This window comes from Cyprinodon tularosa, unplaced genomic scaffold (assembly GCF_016077235.1).
Source record: "Cyprinodon tularosa strain WSP-4 unplaced genomic scaffold, ASM1607723v1 ctg198, whole genome shotgun sequence".
Lineage (NCBI taxonomy): Eukaryota > Metazoa > Chordata > Actinopteri > Cyprinodontiformes > Cyprinodontidae > Cyprinodon > Cyprinodon tularosa.
Window position 1 is genome coordinate 1,438,923 of NW_024038724.1, and position 20,245 is coordinate 1,459,167.

Below are 20,245 nucleotides of genomic sequence, written 5' to 3' on the forward strand. Positions count from 1 at the left end.
ATTATATTCAGTGCTGAAAGGAAGACACAGGTAGGAAAAGACTAGCAGACTGAAAATTTAACAAAGAAAGTCGCTCTTTCTTTGAAAGATTTGCAGTTTCAACATCCACTGAAATGCAATAATGCAATACAAGACTCCTTCCCCTGTCTTTTAATGCACCTTTTGCTATAGTAAAATCTAATGCCTGCTGTTAACAGCACAGTATATCCCACTTACAACCATTTATACCATAATCCAGATAAAACAATAACAAAGCTTACCTTGGATAAATCCGCAGAACTGTTTGTACAAACTAAATGTGTGCAAACCAGCAGTTTATATCTGCTCCTTTCTTTGCAGCTGTGTTGATACTGTACTCAAAGTATGTAGACAATACATTGACTGAGTCCAATAGATAGGATAGGCTGTGTCTGTTTTTGCATAAGGTCACAGTTGTTCTCGGTTGGTTGCCACAAACACAACAGATGTGATGAAATGATCAAAGCAAAAGTGACAAGTAATTTACCTTTTGTAAATATATTTAACAAAGTATTCCAAGTCTGGACACACATGAGGTGCTCCTCAAAATATTAAGAACTACGTTTCGGTGCAGATGTGGCACAGGTGGAGAGTGAGCAACCAAATAAAGAGGCCTCGCTCTAGCCTGTTTATCTAAGGAGAAGAAGATACTTGACCTGCTGGTAGGCTGACATTTACAACATGGCTCTCCTTATAGCCTGGAGTGGGTCTGCTGTCATAGCTTGTAGACTCAGGCAAGCTTCTCAAAGACTCCATGTTTGCTCTATTTTTGTAAACGTAGTTCTTTTAGAGTGAACTGGATCACTAGGAGTTGATTTGTTCAAACAATTCCCTCACAAAGTCATTTCGTTCATGCAACAATATTAGTTTTAAAGTTAGACAATAAACATGGCTTCCCTCACAGCTAGTGAGCTATAAACAGAGCTTTAATACCTTGTTGGGAAAAAAACAAACAAACATTATAAATCCTATCTAAGTTCAATAGCATAGTTTTTGAGTAAGTGTGATCCTCGTAATACACAACAAAGAAATCCCTCACTGATTGGTGCAGTACAAGAAGTCAGTCAGTGACATTTTCTGTAGTTACCACTTGGTAAATCATTCTTCAGCAGCCCTTCTCTCTGTGCAGAACTGCTGGCTTGGCAAAATGCAAGTTAGGCCAGGTTGTTTAGCTGTTAGTTTGAAGGAATTTAGCCATTCTGACAGTCATAGAACATGGAAGCTCCACACATCGGCTTTAACTAAACTGAAAATGTAATTTATCAGCTAAAGATTGTAATGTGATTTACTTCTTACATACAATAGTTGGAACTGCAAGAGGGGGAGTTGCACCGTAGTGGTTAGGGCATAGGGCTTGAAATCCTGAGGTTGTGAGTTCAAAACCCACTCTTACAGACTGCCACTGTGACTCTCTGAGCAAGACCCTTAACCCCCAATTGCTCCAAGGGCGCCCCACGATGGCAGCCCACTGCTCCTGAAGGGGAAGGGTTAAATGCAGAGGTAAATTTCTCCAATGTGAGATCAATAAAGTTCTATTATTATTTTATTATAATTTTCGTTTAGGTGAACAAGTTATTGACTCAACACTTCCGCTATATATGCCATATATAGCCATATATAGCGGAATATATATACCTCAAACTACATTTTTTATGAGGTGGCACAGAATTTATAGGAAGCACAGCATCCATTAGAATAGCATAGAGTTTAGGCAGAGAGAAAAACAGGTGGATGAAGAAATCTGTGTTAGTTTCAGCCTGTATTGTTCTACCTACCATCAGTGAGTGAGTGAGTGCGTGAATGACTGAATGTAGTGTAATGTAGTGAATATAGTCTCTGACTTGAAAAAGCGCTATATAAGCACAGACCATTCACCTTTGTTCTACCTTCTCTTAGGGTGCAGGAGGGCTGTTGTTGCTAATGGAGCTCATGTTGGCCCCAAAAAGCTGCCTGTTACAGCAGATGATTCGATAAGTAATATTCTCACTTAAACTACTCTGACAATAGGATATTTCAGAATTGCAGTGCTTACAAACAAGTTTGCTTTTATCTATTCCATTCTTTAAATACAATGACTGTCTTTGACTGAATGACGAATTGAATGAATTGAATTTCAATACTGTTGCACTTAAGATTCAGATTAGATTAGATTAGATGAGCTTTATTGATCTCACAGCAGAGAAATTCACTCGTCACATATTGGCATAGTAATTAAAGAAGAAGGTGCAAACAAGGAGGAAAAAGGTGCATTAAGAAGAATAAACAATATATATATATATATATATATATATATATATATATATATATATATATATATATATATATATATATATATATATATATATATATATATATATATATATATATATATATATATATATATATATATACAGTATATCCAGGTATATACAGTGTATCAATATAAATAAGGATTAAGGTGCAAGTGTACATGTATTGCACACAATGAAAAACAAAATAAAAATAAGAAATAAAAAATAAAAAAATTAAAAATGACAAGGTAGTAGCACAGAGGTTTGAGGTGACATATGTACAATCTGGGTGGCTTATATACAGGTGGATTTACTTTAACGTTAAAATGTAGTAGGTAAGGAACAACGGTGAGGTAGTGGTATGACTATTCTATCCACATATATTGCACATTCAGCATATTGCACAGGAAAGGTAAAAGGTAAGGTAAAAAGAAGGGTAGAGCCATCTAGCAGCCAACATAGGAACCAAAAATCCTTCTTATTAATTTGGTAATTACATATACCGGTATATATATTTTCAGGGTCTTTGTTGAATTTATCAGCAAAGGGTCCTTGCTGATATAGTCAGTTGTTGTCATAAGAGTTTTGATTAGTGCAGGTTGAATTATTAAAAATAAATAGAAAAACAAGTCTTCCTGTATTTGATCACTTCTACAACCGATACTTTTGTGGAAAAGAAAGGACAACTGTGACCAGAATCAAAAGTGGGGTTTCTTGCATCTTTTTTCTGCATATATTAAATGGCATCTATGTCGATTGAACAGCTTATTCAATTCAATGTTTTCTTAATTGCAGGTTCAAAGAGAATACACTCTGCTGGGACTTTCCAACTGTTCTTCTGGGCTAAAATGCAGGTTGTCTAACAGTGCCCAAAGTAATCACCTTCACTCAGTGAAATATTATGCAGCCAGAATGTTACAGCTAGGGACATGGGGATCTGTTGTCCAGAATGTCCTCAGGCTGCTCCTCCTTCCTTTCCTGCTGCTGAGAGTATGTTTCATACTGTATCTTCCTAACTCATCTTTGAAACTCGCCGGCGAGGCTGGTCCCACGTCTTTATACTTTAACGTCTTCCTTTCATAGCCTAAAACCTGACAAGATTACGCCTTTCTTCTCTCTGCATACAACACCCTGTCCCCCATTCCCTCTAGATGACCCCCTGCCCCATGACAAATCCCTTTCAAGCATGGCTTTTATATTTGTGTCTTGAGCTTTCTATCTTAGGCAGTTTTGAAAAGGCACGTGTCGACTTAAACCAACCAATGAAGGTCAGCTTTGCTGCAACAACTTCCAGTGGGTAGGGTTTCTCACTGTAAGACAAGCAGCCACTTCTTGCTTTACATTCTTAATGGCTTTGCCCTCCATTAGCCCGTGGAATTAAGACAGATCACCTCTTTGAGTAGACTCAGTCATTCACTACATCATTTCCTCCTCCTTCATCTCACCCCTGCCTTCCTTCTCACATTTTTTATTTGCCTGCCTCACATCCTCTTCTCCACTTCTTATCCCCTTCCTTTATAAAACCTTATCTGGCTGTTAGCAGACACAACATTGCCATAAGAATGTAAGACCTCATTCTAAGATTTTACAGTAACAGCATAGGTGAAGGAGGAAAGGAGGAGAGGGGTGTTGTTGTTGAGGTCAGTTCAGATGGATTCAGGAAAAGGAGCTGAAACAAAAAAAGCAACCAAAAAGCTGCAATTGTTTTTTTAAGAAAAAAAAAAATAAGCTGAAGAGGACAACTGCTGAGAGAAAAAATGTGAACTAAAGGAATTCTACTTCCTGTGAATTGTATTTAATTTTCTGTTCTGTGTGTATCGATATCAGAGGGAATTACTTACGTTGATGATGTGAATTTATCACTGAGTAAACATGAGTTAATTATATGTCTTAAGGTTGATTAATACTCAGAAACCAGGTTGTCTGTGTGTGTTGCAGTGAATGCAAATGTGCCCCCCGTCCCCTCCATAGACACTCTGCTGCACCTCTCCAAAATTGTAGGTGACCGCAGACAGGAGGTCTCTGACTGATCAAATCTATATCCATTCTACACTATGTATATTTCCTGTTTGGTACCTTACTGGCTTGTTTTGTTTGCATAATGTATCTATAATGATTGTGCCCTTTGTGGACTTGTTTTAGTTTTTTTTTAAAGTTATTCTGTTTTCCTGATCATTGGTTTATTTTTATATTATATTTAAGTAGTGTTTTATTTTTTAACTTACTCTCTGTTGCCCCCTTGTGCCAGTCTCCTTTTCATTAGCTCCTTCTAGTTACTTCTGTCTATACCTGCTCCCTATCAGCTAATTAGTCCTCCCATTGTTTCTGTCTCCCATATATACACCTCTTGTTCAGTTACTCATTGCTGGAACCTTGTCATTCTTTTGGTTTATTCCTCCCTCATGTCTCATAGCTTGTTTGGTTCTTAAGTTTTCCTTGTCTACTTATTTGTATTGTATATATATATATATATATATATATATATATATATATATATATATAGTATTTTACCTTTTTCATTAAATTTGCAAGAAAACACCTCAGCTTGCACCTCCACACAACCTCACAAAGACTTTGTTAAAATGTTATTTATTGCAAACCACACTTTCCCCCAAAATCCCTTAAAATCCCTCTATTTTTTTTTTTGTATTATTTGATCAGTTTCCAGTAATGCCTAATTAGTATGCCATGACTTCCTGGTTTCATGAAGTATCACTGTGAAGAACTAAAACCAGTTTCTTTCAACTTGGGTAATACAAATCCAGGGGCTTAAAATCATGGACCTCTTAATGGAAAATTGTCTCTGGGCTATAAAAGTTATAGAAAGAGGAATAATTGAATTTTCTTCTGTCTGTGCTTGTCAAGTTTTACTGAAAAAAAAAAAAAAACAAGTAAAAAAAATTATTTCTCTATGTTTAATGTACTTGACAGCTGAACTTTTCTTTTTCCCAAGAAGGATGTTAATAGGAACTCTGCATACCCTTGAGATGAGTTCTCCAACCATTCCAGTCCATGTTCCATTAGCTCCAGGAACACCGTAAACGCCGTCCCCAACCAGCCGGATACGATACTTAAACTTGAGGATGTCTGCCAGCTCCTTCAGCATGTCCACACAGAAGCCTTCATATTGGTCATTTCCTTCCAGTTCTTGGTGGTTTGGCCGCAGCATTACGTATGGATTCTCCTGAAAAACCACAATTTGCATCACATTATAATGTTTGTAAGTAGAGAGCAATGATGAGATAAAGTTAATGTTAACAGTTATTTAACTTTCTGCTTTCATGTATGTTACCACAGTGTTTATTATGTTTTGTGTGTTTGCCTTTCATAACCTGTTTGAAGATTTTACTTCCTCCCTGCTATCTGGGCGTCATGGTTTATGTGGCTTTCTGCTACTAATGAAAACTGAGTTGTGTGGATTTGAAACAGAGCCAAGCTCTGCAATCAGAAACACCAACAAGCCTTAATCTGCTGTAACCAACAAAAGCTGGATAAGAAACAAAAGCATCTTTTCTTTGCTATAACACACTATAACACCAACCCCACATAACAACAAGCACACACCTATTTAAAACCTGTCTTTTGGAGATCCAAATCTGTGTCCCACTGCCAGTTTATTTATCTGTTATGTTATTTATGTGATGTTGGAAAAGATTTAAAGCTCTCTGTTGTGATGTATATTATAAGCCTTTTGGTGCCCTATTTCTTTAAATAATACAGTTGTGCTAATGTGGTTTGGATTTACAAGGTGATGTGACAAGGCCTATTTAGAATTATACGTTTATTTTGAATAATCATTTCAGTTAAGCTAGTTGCTTTACTTTTAGAATTATTTAGACTCATCATCATTTAGACTTTTACTAAAACAAAAATCATGTATTAGCACAAACAACTTCAGATGCATAAAACAAAATCAACAAACAATTTTTTAGTGAGGCTTTTCTTTTACAAAATTACAGAAATTCAGTAGTATTTGTTGTTAAAGCGTGCTTTTAAAAACAGGTCATTTACATATATTAGCATGTGAGCTATAAAGCCAAAAGGAGACAATATGGTGATATGGTTTAACAGCCAGAGTAAAAGTAACATACTTTTTCTGAAACAGTAGTTAATGCTTATATGTTCAGTAGAAGATTTATTTGCCTCAAAGTTCAATCTGTAAAAATAGTTATTTTTGGGAGAACTTGATGCCCATCAGGTGGCCCGACTGCTGCTGTGAAGGTTCGTGTTTTTTCATCAAACTTAACTGCTTGGCTCCACTTATAAAGGCAGAGGAGAGCATCACTTTGACATCATGGATTGAAGTGCTCCGCATCGTTTTTGCTGCATCCATGGATGAGAGAACTGCAGTGATGTGATAACAATTGCCATAAAATAAATGCTAATGGGGTCTGTCTGCATAGCACATCTTAAAGCATATGCATGTTGATTCACCTCGTCGGAGGAAGCTCAAAGGTTCATTCAGTAGACATGATGTGCAGCAGCATCTAAATTTATTGGCAACCCTTGAAAATGTGAAAAATGTGGATTATTTTTCATCATTAAAAAAATACCACACCCATATATATATATATATATATATGTATTCATATTGTTTACAAGTTTATTTAGTATAAAGTTTAAAACGGAAGGCTGCAGAGCTCACAGGACATCAGATCCAACCAGATGAAGGAAGGCAGGATCCACAGGAAAGGATCCAACAGGAGTCCAAAGACAGGCCAGGTAAACATATCAGACAGGGGCAGGCAGGCTCAAAGGTTCAAATAAAGAAACGGATCAGGATCAAGCAATCAGGACACAACAGAAATGCTCAAGAACTCTCAACACCAAAGGCTCAAGAATAATCTGGCAGTGATGGCTGGGACCAAGGAGTTTAAATAGAAGCAGGAGTAGGTGGATCAGATGAGCAGTCAAGAGTAACTAGGGTTGGGAATTGAAAAGATTTTCACGATTCCGATTCCCTTTTCGATTCTATGAAACGATTCGATTCTTTATCGATTCTTTTTTCGATTCCAATTTGGGGGAAAAAGGAGAACAAACAGTTTGATTATCAGAATCAACTTTGTTTACTTAACTATTGCACAATCTTACAAACTCAACAAGATTAAGATGTCCACAGGAAATGTGAAACTGGAGTAACATCTGTGTTTAAATGAAAAATGAATACAAGAACAAACTTAATAACCAACAATGTCTAATAACAAATTATGGGATAATAACCTATTTTAAATAACAAAAAATACTAATTATAAAACAGTAGTAGGGAAAATTAACACTTCTTTTGCAGAAAGATGAGCATATCTGCTTTTCTGAAAGGATACGGGATCTTTCAGGGCTTATGGTGTCTCCAGCCGTGGAGAACACCCTCTCAGATGGGGTGGAGGAAGCCTGCACACAGAGGTAGTTTTCAGCCATTCCAGATAGCAAGGGCAGCGTATCTTGCTTGTTCCACCACCACAGTGTGGCGCTATCCCTGCAGGGGATGGAGGGCAAGCTTTTATAGAGCTGGATTTCCTGATCTACCCTCTGGGCTAAGGAAAGACGGGGCTTTGATTCACAAAGTGACCGCAGCTCGTTGTCTTCCTCCTCGAATTGTTCTTCCAACTTGCGTAACTTGCGTAACTTGCGTAACTTACGTAAAAAACGTGACGTAAGTCGTGCTTCCCAGAGCCGGCGCTCTAGGCTCTGGTGCTGCGGGAATCGAAAAAAGAATCGTTCAGCGAGCTGCCAAACGATGCCATGGAATCGGAAAATACGGAACCGGTTCTTAACAGGAACCGGTTTTCGATTCCCATCCCTAAGAGTAACAGGGCAGAGCTAGACAGGTGAATGGAGTGAGCAAACAGGCCAACCATCGGGGCCAACATCATGACAAAAGTAAAACTAAACCATTTAGAAATTCTGATATGAATTACTGGTAGCAATACTTCTTACCTAATAAGTCTCTCACGTTTTTAACATAGAGAGGAAAATGTCTTTTAGAACATACCCTGTATGAAATGTTCACACAGGTGTATAAATGTTCTGTTTTCTTTAAAGGGAAGACCAAAACAACATTCATCTTACATTCATCGTAAAAAAAAAGCAACGTAAAAAAATATAAGTTTGAACCTATAATGCAATTAAAATTTTTAAAGCACCTTTTTAATCCTAGGCTATCAGGAATCTGGCTCAATACAGATGAGTTCAGTAGAAGATGCACACTTTTTGATATGCACACAATCACTGAGTAAATGTGTGCATGCACCTGAGGAAATTATACTTCAAGCGAGTTCCCCAGCTTAAAAACCTACAAGATCTCAAGATGTCTCCACACAGTCTTTTTTTAACTTTTTTCAACAGTCTTCTTTTCCCTAAAAAATACCTCTCCGGTGTGAAGCAAGATGTCAGCTGGGATATTCATTTGTAGGTGTTGGATAATTAAGCAAATGTGATAAAAAAATGTTCTCTTAAAATGATAGGTCAATGGAAAATTATCTGGGGCATTAGAATCGTAAATTTAAAATAAAGTTAAAGATAAATTCGTGTTTAAAAAACAACACCAAAGAGAACCGAAACAGAGCTTGAGTTTGCTTGTGCAAGTAGTTAAGCATATGCCTCAGTGCCTCTGTGCCAGAAAGTCAGCCTCTGTGTCTGCTTTTATCAGTTAGCTCTGTGCACAGTTAGATTTTCCAGATGCAGTTGCGACACTGTAAGAAGCACTCAGCGACCCAAAGGGAGTCATTGGGAAGCTTAGGGAGAATATCAAAGAGTGATGTGTTTAAATAACAGCACAAAACCACTCCTACAGGTTTGACATGTTTCAGGTATCAAGAACAAAGCAATTCAATTTGGAGATGAAGTTTTTAAAGGCTGTGAATTTAAAGTAACAGCTGGCATCCAAAACATGTATAAAAACTCTTGACCTTTCCTAATAGTCAGGTTACACAAAATAAACTTTCAAACATATAACTGGTGAATTAAATTATTGACCAAAGCATAGTAGGTCATAAATGTGAAGTGAAAAGAAAATTATGCATTTAAAAAAATATTTTCTAAATACAAATCTGAAAAGTTTTATGTGGAGTCGTATTCTACCCCATTATCTGATATCTCTAAATAGATTTTTGATTAATTGAAATCATGAGCCATTTGTTTTTTCCTTTTCTATTTATGTAAATCTGAAGGTCCAGGTCTGAGGGGCCAGGTGCCTCTCTATGATTGCTGGATTCAGCAGAAGGATGAAGGGATTGGTTACCTAGGTGGAAATTGTGCATTAGATAACAGTTCTATTCATTGTTTCTTAAGTTATTCCTCTGTTCAATCCAACCCGAGCCCTGGATATCGGAGAATTGTGCCACCAGAAGACCAAATGTCCGATAGTTAAGCCCATTCAAAATAAAGGGAGATCTGTGACAGACCCAATACTATTTGTAATTATTTGACAAAAAACACAAACATTGCAAAAAAGCTTATTCAGAGGTTGTACTCAACATTATACTTCTATTAATAGTCATTTGAATTTAGTTTTTTTTTCTAATCTAGAGACTGTTTAAAGTACATTCATTTGACTAATATGTAAGGTATGTTAATGTTAAGCATTTCTTTACATGATTAAAGATGAGTAGAGTAACCTAAATATTATTTCCTACTAACATAATGGGTTTTGAGTATAAGTGGACATAATTATAGAAATACTTACCTCTAAAATTTTTTATTTATTTTACAATACCTCCTTAGCGATAGACTCTTAACAATCATAGACAGGTTTCAGGTATTACAGTAGGTAATCCCCCTCTTTAACGACCGACCCTCAGAATCATAGACAGGTTTCAGATATTACAGGCTAACAATGGAACCAAACGACCCATTCAACGGTTACCATTTGCATGTTTCCAAGCAATACAAGGCCTTGTCTTTATATGGACTCAAACTCACTGTGGATCCAGACATTTGAATTGAGAAAGCTTCCTGGAGAGGTGGCGAAACGTCTTCAAATCTTGGAAACCAAGTCCAGTGGATTTTTTTTTTTTTACTTTTACGGACTGACTTTGACCTGGATGACTGAGAATCTTCATCAGCATTTATTTTATACATTTTTCTTTGTTTAACTTTGTACATAACAAATAAAATGTTTTATCAATTTCAAACATATTCTTTATTATTTTAACTCAACAGTAGGTAGAAGTAGAAAACATGATGTGATTTAAGATCATTTGTGTATTTTCCACTGTGAGTGGCTAACTTCTCTCAAGGTATTTAAGTTCCTGGTTACCATCTCTGTTGCCCATTGCCTCCAATGGAGCATTCAGAACTCTATTGCTCTGATTCCAACCAGCCACACCTTTCTGTAATAAGCCTCTCATATATTATTTAATATCACTTCATTAAATGGCATGAGGAGGGCTCTCAAGTTTTGATCTGAACTTGGAGGGAAACTTTGATCCCTGACAGCAAAATAATTATTTCAAACCCTAAAATAAGAATACTAATTTGATATATTTTATTTAATTTGATATATTTGTATTCGCTACTATTTCAAATAGTAGCGAGGCTTCTAACATTTTCATTTTGGGTTCCCCTTTTCAATGAAGCAAGCCTCGATACAGGCTTTGTGGAAACACATCCTACATTTATTGAAAAATGGGCTCATCTCATATCATCACTACCGGCATGTTGTTTCCCTCGTATTATTAATTACCAAGGAAGTCAGTTAATTTAGGATGGCAGTTTTCTCCTGCTTGCACATGTGGCCAAAAATTTACCCTGAGACCATCCTGCTCCTCCTTAGTGTTAAACATTTTAGTAAATAAAATGAGAGCTGAAACTAAAGAATATTTTGCAAATAGATTAATCTGTTGATTATTTATTTCATAATCGGATAGCCAAAGATTCCTAAAGGAAGACCTTTTACGAAATTAAACCAAGTGAAACTCAAACTTTTCCCCCTGACGAGTTCTGGATAGAGCATATTGACAGACAAAAATATTTATTTAAATCTTAAATGCAAAAGATATACATCTTAGAAATTGATTCTGCTTTACTACTGCTCTAAGGGGGTCGCTCTGTCAGCTAAAGGCATGGTTTAGAGTCTCTGTACTACAGTTAACAATTAATCAATTACTAGATTAGTTGACGGTTATTTTAATATTCAATTAATCCCGATTAATTGTTTCAGCCCTAAATAAAATAACTGTCCATCTAATTGTGTTGTGAATGCTTCAAGTTTGACAAAGATGTATTATCCTCCATGTTATTGTCTGACCACTCTTAGACAGGTCATAAAAATTAGTAAACAGAGTTCATCTGTGTTCCATAAAATCTCAGTATAAGGCTGTTCAGTTAACAGCTTTAAAGTTTAGTTATAGTCTATCTGCCTTCTGTTCAAAGCAAGCCACTGTACATTCAGCTTGCTGCTTCGCTTCACCCTGAAAACCCCATCCATAAGGTAAAACATGATAACAGCAGCATTATGGTTCAGAAATGCTTCTCAATCAGGAGCAGGGAAGCCTGTAAAAGTTAACACAAAGATGGGGGGAGCTGATTCTAGGGCAAAAACTCTAAACATACAGTACTGTCAATCCAAGCCAGGCCATCCCCCCATTAACAAAACATTTAAATTATTTCCTTAGCATAGAATAAATTTCTTCAGTCCTTTGATCTTAGTGATTGATTTTGGTATGATGGCCTATTCAAAGCTTGCACCCAAATCTGATTTGAAAACTGGTGCATGATTAAAAAAGGTAGTATTATGTACACTTACTGTCTAATCTGACCGAGTTAAAGCAATTTTACAATCAAAAGTGGAGAAACTATTTAGCCTCGAGATGTTAAAAGTGGGCCACATGGTGGCGCAGTTTGTAGCACAGTTGCCCTGACGCAAGAAGGTTCCAGGTTCAATTACCGGCCTGGGGTCTTTCTACATGGAGTTTACATGTGTTCTCCATGTATGCAAGAGTTCTCTGCAGGATATCCGGCTGTCTCCCATAGTAAAAAAAAAAAAAGACTGTTAAATGGGGGAAAAAAAGCTTAAGCTTTATTCTTATAGTTGCAAGGAACTGCATTAATGTAAATATTCTAATTAAATATACATATTTGCCCAATACCATTAAATTATTCACTAGTTAAACCTTTGGAAAATATTTTAAAAGTATCATTCTTATTGTGGCACCAGTTTTCCACAGGGCAGGAGGAAAACAAAGCCATTTCACATGGTTACAACATAATCAAAAGATCTCAGAGATAAAGATAAGCCTTGTCTCTCACATCAATATTGCCACAAGGCCTGTAAAGACATTTTTGCTAAGACCTAAACAATGCCTGTCACAAACTCAATTAATGCTCACAAACACATGGCTTGTGGCTTTGCAATAAAGTGATAATCAATTCCATGACAGTTTTTTTTTTTTCCTTGAGCTATTTGTGAAATTGAAAAGGGAAGGTGACAGCCATGGTGGCGCATAATGAAACTAGCCTTGTAAAGGCCAGGAAGATGTGTCAGGAGTTCACACAAAGCTGTGGAACCATAAATACTGCAGAGAACCCCCCTTAAGCCGGCACTACAGGTAAGAAATTCTTATGGATGCCTTCAGCTGAGGCCAGTCTGCTGCCCACAAGCAAGATAACGGTGACACGGCAATCAGACAATGATGAATGAGCTGTGATAGGCACGGAAAATTGCTCTGTGGTGGCTTCTGAAGTTTGGTCCAGGGACTCAATATATCCAAAGTGAAATCAAAGCTTTGTGCTCATCCAATTCTTCTCATATATACTCTCTCTTTCTACAGTGAAAACATTGTCTCAGTTGCAATCAGACCGAACCCAAACACAAACACATGGACACACATATTCAGTCTTCCCCAGCTCCCCTTTAAAATGTGACATTCCAAATGAATCACAGTAAGGACCAGCAAAGTGTGCCAAGATGCCCTCCCTACGCCATAAGAATGAAGCTAATAAGCTAGCCACTCAAAAAAAAAAAAAAAAAAAAAAAAAAAAAAAAACATTAGCCCAATTGCCTCTTCTTACAACCCACTTAGTGCCTTATTATCTGATTCAGTGAAGAGGAGGAGCTGAGTGACTGACAAATCTCTAAAGCACAATCAGGAAAGAATGCAAAACACATGAAGCTGTCAAAACAATGAGTAATTTCTTTAAAAGGTAGAAATAAACCCAAAAAAACCTTGTCTTGCGATAAAAAATTTGGACATTTTATTAACTATAAAAATAAAATGATCAATAATTTTGCACAGCAGCTTTTTAATAATGCTGCATTATAGTTTTATGTTGGGTGGTGGCTCTATCTGATTTGATGAGAATGTTCTGACTGAAAGGAAAATGTGTTTGTATTTTTAATTTGTGACGTAAAAACATTAATGCATGAACCAATGACCGGACATTTCACTTCACAACCTTCTGATTGGAAGCAGAATAAATGTTCTTTTCAATTAAAGACATTTATAAAATAGAGATTAAGCCCCAGACCCTCACATCACCAACACCAGGTTTAACTATTGGTATGATGTTCTTTTTCTGAAATGCTGTTAGTTTTACCCTCAATGTATCTGAATGCACATCTTTAAATGATATCAAATAATACTCTACTTTTGCATCACAACTCTCAAAAAAAATTCTCAAAAACCACTAAAGAGGTTTGGAAAATTGAAGCTAAAGCCTTATGTTTGGTCAACAGATCTACCAGATTTTTTTTTGGTGCAGAGTATTTTCTTTTTTATTCTGAAACCTTAAAGGAATAGTACACCCAAAACATGATTAGCCTTCATTTTCTACTCACCTCCATGCTGAACAACACTCTGGAGTACTTTTTTGATATCTCAAATGCATCTGGAGATCTGGGAGGCTTCTTGCTGTCTGCTGACATTCAAATAATGGAGGTCCATGGCGCCCGAGACAGAAAGGTCCATAAAAGTCCACAAAAACGTGTCAATATTCCTCCATACTGCTCGTCCAATGTAATCCAAGTGTCCTGAGTGGGTAGCATCCAGAATTTACTCGAAACGAAGTCATTTAGAATGTTTTTAGAGCATAAACAGTAGTGTATAGGATTTCCTAATAGCGCCCCCATGCGCGCTCACGATTCTACGGAAGCCGGCAGACCAAACCGGAAGGAAGTGCGCATTCAGCGTCTGGTCTGCCGATAATGCAAGCGTAGAAGAAGAAATGTGCTGTTTACCTGTGCAAAGAAAGAAACAACGAAAGAAAAATGTCTGAGGACTTCAGTGTTGAGGAAGAGCATGAGTTCTTTGCCGAGCTGAATGCGCTGGTTTGGTCTGCCGGCTTCCGTAGAATCGTGAGCGCGCATGGGGGCGCTATTAGGAAATCCTATACACTACTGTTTAGGCTCTAAAACGTTCTAAATGACTTCGTTTCGAGTAAATTCTGGATGCTACCCACTCAGGACACTTGGATTACATTGGACGAGCAGTATGGAGGAATATTGACAAGTTTTTGTGGACTTTTGTGGACCTTTCTGTCTCGGGCGCCATAGACCTCCATTATTTGAATGTCAGCAGACAGCAAGAAGTCTCCCAGATCTCCAGATGCATTTGAGATATCAAAAAAGTACTCCAGAGTGTTGTTCAGCATGGAGGTGAGTAGAAAATGAAGGCTAATCATGTTTTGGGTGTACTATTCCTTTAAACACTGACAATAACTGTAAAAACTAAAGCCTATAAGGATTTAGAGGTTGTTCTGGTTTCTTTTTTGACTTGCTGGGTTTGTTCTTAATGTACTTCTTGGTCTTCTTAGGGCTGACTCCTGCTCCTGCTAAGGTTCTTCTATGGTATTCTCCATTTGTGGATGAGGGCTCTCTGTCATGGTATTGGCTCTGATTACTGTCTTAATTACTAATTTCATCCACCTGTCTAATTCTGCCTGGTTGCTCATGACATCTCATCTGATCCACCTGCTCCTGCCTCATTTACGGAGCTTGCATCCAGTTATTAGTGCCAGATTATCCAGTGGTCAGAGTGTTTTTAGAGTACCTTGGTGTTTCTGTTTTCCTTAACCTGACCTGTTCGGTCACTTTTTCACATTGGGTCAATTTGGATCAGATAGTGTTTGCCTGTTAATAAATCAAAATATCATTTATTTTTTTATTTTATTTACTTTGGTAAACTTTGCCTCATATCAGAAACATATTTGCATAACAAATAAAGGAACCAATAAGTATCAGATACTTTACATGGCAAATTACATAGATTTCAACTTCAGTATTTTCAGTTCAACACTTACTTTGCAGTTTTCTAATTTTCAATAACCAAAAGCAAACATAAAGGAATAAAATGTTTTTTTTCAAGCGTAAATATCACCATCCATCATTTATTTAGTTTTGTAACTGCTAAAGTGCCAAAGTACTTTCAATGAAAAAAACTTCTCATTGGGCTAATGGATTTATGCTGAATGTGGTGTCTCCTTTAATGGCCGCTCATATTAGATCTAATGTTACCTGATTACTGTGCCATCTTGTGTGTCTTTAAAAGTCATTAGTAAAGACCAAAAATCTATTTTGTTGTTTACGGCCTAAAGCCGAAACACCGTGTTTGTTGACGCCTTGAGCAATAGCTACTTCTGGTATGAAAAAAATATTTCATGATCAATACTGAAAAAAAAAGTTTAACTGAAATTTCTTAGAATGTAATATTTATAAAATCAAATATTTCAAAATCTTCCTTAGAGCAATGAGAACACAGCAATGAGAAAGGATCTGTAAGTATTTTGTCTTTGTTTTACTTTTTTAAGCCACAAAAGCCAAAATAACAACAACTTTCTTTTCTAATTGCACTGCAAGGCTTCTTGGAAGATATATTTATATTGACAATACCTTCAAATCCATACGTGGAATTTCTAAATTTTAGAAAATTAGAAGAAAGCATAGCGAATTTTACGTCATGCCGATGAAGATGCTCAGTAGAATTATAGTGAGGAAACTGGTGAATTATTCCCAAACTGTTTAGATTTGGTCCCACAAATGATGCAACCCTATTATAAAAATATATATTGGAGATCCATAAAGAACTGTTCCTAACAATTGTTTTTAGCCATTCCAATTGCCATTTCTGTATTCAGTTGAAACATTTATAATGTAATTGTGCTTTCAAAGCTAACATTTTGTTAAGTTGTTTTTTCAGACAGAATTAAATATCTAATCATGTGCTGATTTATAAACCCAATCAGGACAAAATATGGGAATTATAGATTTTTAGAATCGAGAGAAACATCCACATGCAAACTGCATATTAAAACAAACAAGCAAAAGGAATTAGCATCTTGTAGTGTAAATCTCCACTTTAATTCTTTCTAGCAAACAACACAGTGAATGAATACATCATAACTATTTAAAACATAAATAAACCCTATATAGGGATTTTGAGTCACATTGATGTTTTTTTTGGAGTGGGGCCTATTTAAAATGAACCAAACTGTAGTGGAAAGCTGCTCTGTGGTCTGACAAAGATCAACACTTCACTGATTTGGGAAAAAACATGGACATCCTCCAGACAATCCAGACAGATAATCAACAGTTAGAATCAGGGATGGAGCAAAAGTGTACAAGCCTACCTTTCATCTCAGAGAAGCTGCCAGTAACGTTAAAGTATATACAGCTTTGGAAGCCAACCATACTGCAAATATCTTGAAAGGCAATACCAAACAAAACTCAATACATTTTAGAAATGAAAAATTCTAAGTATGTCTTTGAAAACGTTTGATACTCTATAAAATTAGGCTTTCAGATGAGGTAGCCTGGAGATCTTCAATTTTCACATTAAAATGGAGGAAAATATCCATAAACTTGGTATTTTTTAGCGAGCTGAAAAGGAATCAGGATATATTTTGTACATTTATAAAATTAAACCATAACAACGTCACCCTTAAATATCAGTATCTGCATGCCTTGTGCCTGTTATTTTGATATGTTAACAGGAAAAAAACTTTTTAAGAAATTAAGATATAAAAGACTTAATTAGTATAATGAATTTATAAACTGTGCTGGATTTTCACTCAGCGGGGATCATTTAGAAAGATAGACATACTTGTAAAGCAGCTATTATGAGGAAAGTTCCTGTTTTACATATAGTGTAAAGTATTTATTGTATGAAGATGATTAAAAATACGTTCAAAGTGTAGTTTGTTTTCTAACAGCAGACAATGGACTTTAACGGCTCCCTCAAAACTGATGGCTTCAGTTGAGGACAAACTAAATAAAAGTTGTATTTTATACATGAGCTATGATAGCAACAGAGGCTGAAGATGGTTGAAGTGGTAAATTACAAGCTCCTGCTGATAAACTGTGATGTAGCCCCATCTGAGGTACTTGGGGTACAACAACAGAGCAGCCACAGCTCCTCTGATCCCAAGAGGGCTGAGTTTGGATCTGAGAACACAAAATGGGTTTTTGATATGGTAATATTCTGCCGACAACAGAATGTCAGCCACATGTAGATCAGCCAGGGACTTGAGCAAACACAAAAGGCACCAACAACTGAAGTATGTGTGGTACTCTGCCCGTGCATACAGTCCTTACCAGGATTGTTGTGATTGTAAGAGTTGTGTTGAAGAGGGTGTCTGTCACATTGATTGATGGAAGAGTTCTCTCCATGGACAGTCCATCTTCGGAATGCCAAATGCCGATCTGCAAAATAACCCACACACACATACAAACAAAGTGAAGATCAGTCATCGAGTCCTTCAGTTAAGAAAGGCCAACAAAAACAATTTGTGCTTAATTTTCTCCTTCCTCACTATCAAAGAATTGGTGTGACCTTCAGACAAGGTAGCAGATCGCTGCGGTGTGAGGCAAGATGATGGAGAAACTCAGGAAAAAAAGCAAGAGGAAATAAAAATAACACGCTTGGCTCCTTGAGGCGTGTGCACAGGGCATGTGTTCAATCAGAGGCAACAGAATGCATTCATTAAAGCAATTACCCGCAAATCCTGTGGCGCAGTGCCAGGCTCTGAGCACAGCTCGAGTGGAACTTGACACCTCCACCTCACAGTGTCTTAACTTGCATCCCAATTCAAACTACCATTGACAGTGAACGGTTTCATTTATTCATTTAAACAACTCAGATTTATCAATCCTAGACCCTTTTTTCAAAACAAGCTTTAAAAACAATCCTGTTTTTATGTGCACTTAATGTAGTTATAGCCCATTCTTTGTCTATTCTGCACCTTTATTTACTTTGTTTTATGAACCTATTTTTTGCATTTGTTTATATTTTTTAAATTATCCTGTGTGTATTTCTTTTTTCTACTGCATATATGTTCTTTAACTAGTGATTTATTTTTTACTAATAAGTTTCAATCATTTTAAAAATTATTTTCTACCCAGATCTCCTATAGAATATAAAGATATGCTATCTAATTTTTGCATGCTTGTAGATAAATAGCAATTAACTGATTTTACTTATATAACTGTTAAAAAAGGCACTTAAGCTTGCATGTATTCTGTATGTAGTAAGAGCTTAAAAACATTTCCCCAAAAAATCCCTATGAATAATGTGATATTTGTTGGCTTTGAGGTTATGTTTTAATAAACCAATAAGCTTGTTAAATCCTGATCATCTATATGTTAAAACCTTGGAGTTTACCCAAGGTGACTTTATTTTACCATGACTAACTGTGCTCAGTGTTTTAAATACAGTATTTCTCCTTCAACAGGACAAATTATGGGTTAATCTCACACATAGTAAAAATAAATTTATTACTGTCTGTGCAGCACACATTAATTGCTAGATAATTTATAATTTTGATGTTATGGAGTATTAAAGTTTCATGATTAAATCATTTGTAAATTACAATGATGAATGCACCGTTTCATCACTTTTGCAGTCTGAGCTCTGATCTCATTTAGCTTATTCAATTATTCCCATTTTCTCGCAATTTCATTGCTTTATTGCAAGAATTACTGAATTTTAAATTAAAGTTCTCCTCATTAACACTTCCTTTATTAATCAAAGAGAACAAAAAATGGCTCATAAAAGGGGAAGGATTAAGGTAAGTTTAAGACATTTTCTAAAATAAAAGCGTGACTTAATTTTACCTCAGCATCAGATGACAAACAAAATTTAAGACATCTGAGATGGTATTTCAACAGTCATTTTAATACAATATTTCGAAAAACAACGTCATGAACAACAGATTGGAAATAGCTGTGAAAAAATCTGTCCGTGATGGTCTGGTTGTAAACAGCAGAGTTAAATAGATACTTTTTTCAAATGTAAAGCAGTTTAAGTTTCCCCTGAAAGTTTTTCAGTGTAAAATTATCCTCATCACCTTCACAGCCCTCCATAGTCTGGCCCCTTCCTATCTCTAAAGCCAGTCACTCTTACATTATACATTATCCGAGGCAGTAAGTAGCCTAAGCCAGTATTAGTTAAAGCTCTTTAGCTAACATAAATTATCTGACACTTAAGCTTAGCAGAAAAAAAGAAGTCATTATTGATGCAATGAAACAGAAAACCTTTGTGGTTGATTTTATTTTAGTAAAGGTCAGACAGCTTGACTTTATGCTGTCGTAGGCTCATCAACTGACATGTAAGCTCTTAAAGATACCAAAGATATAACAACAAACATCAGGTGTTAATTTTTCAGTGAGGGACTTTCTTGTGTCTTATTGTTTCTAGTAATGTGATTTTACAAAGTAATATCCTTTTCCTCATCTTAAGGCAGCTGTAATTAAACCTTCACTTAAGAAAACATATCTTGACGCGTATGACTTAGTCAGTAACAGACCTATATCTAATCTTACTCCTTATCCAAAATTCTAAAGTCAGTCACAATATACTTTTAATATACTTGAAGAACAGCACTAGGTTGGGTTAAATTTTATTTTTCTGACAGATTTCAGTATGTTCTGGTAAATGATAAATCTTCGTCTTGCTCCAGCATTACCTGTGGAGTACTACAGTGATCAGTACTAGGACACGTACGGTAAATATATGCTCCCAACTGGTTGA

At 36.3% G+C, this 20,245-nt stretch overlaps 1 protein-coding gene across 1 annotated transcript in view; it reads right to left on the reverse strand.

The window, feature by feature from the left end:
* Window positions 1–20,245, reverse strand: part of grik4 (glutamate receptor, ionotropic, kainate 4) — a 413,635-nt gene that overhangs the window by 36,630 nt on the left and 356,760 nt on the right. The window contains exons 12-13 of the mRNA XM_038284024.1: window positions 17,812–17,919; window positions 5,269–5,472 (exon numbers count right to left, since the gene is read on the reverse strand). Of these exons, the coding sequence (XP_038139952.1) occupies window positions 5,269–5,472; window positions 17,812–17,919 (312 nt within the window). The remainder of the gene's footprint in view (window positions 1–5,268; window positions 5,473–17,811; window positions 17,920–20,245) is intronic.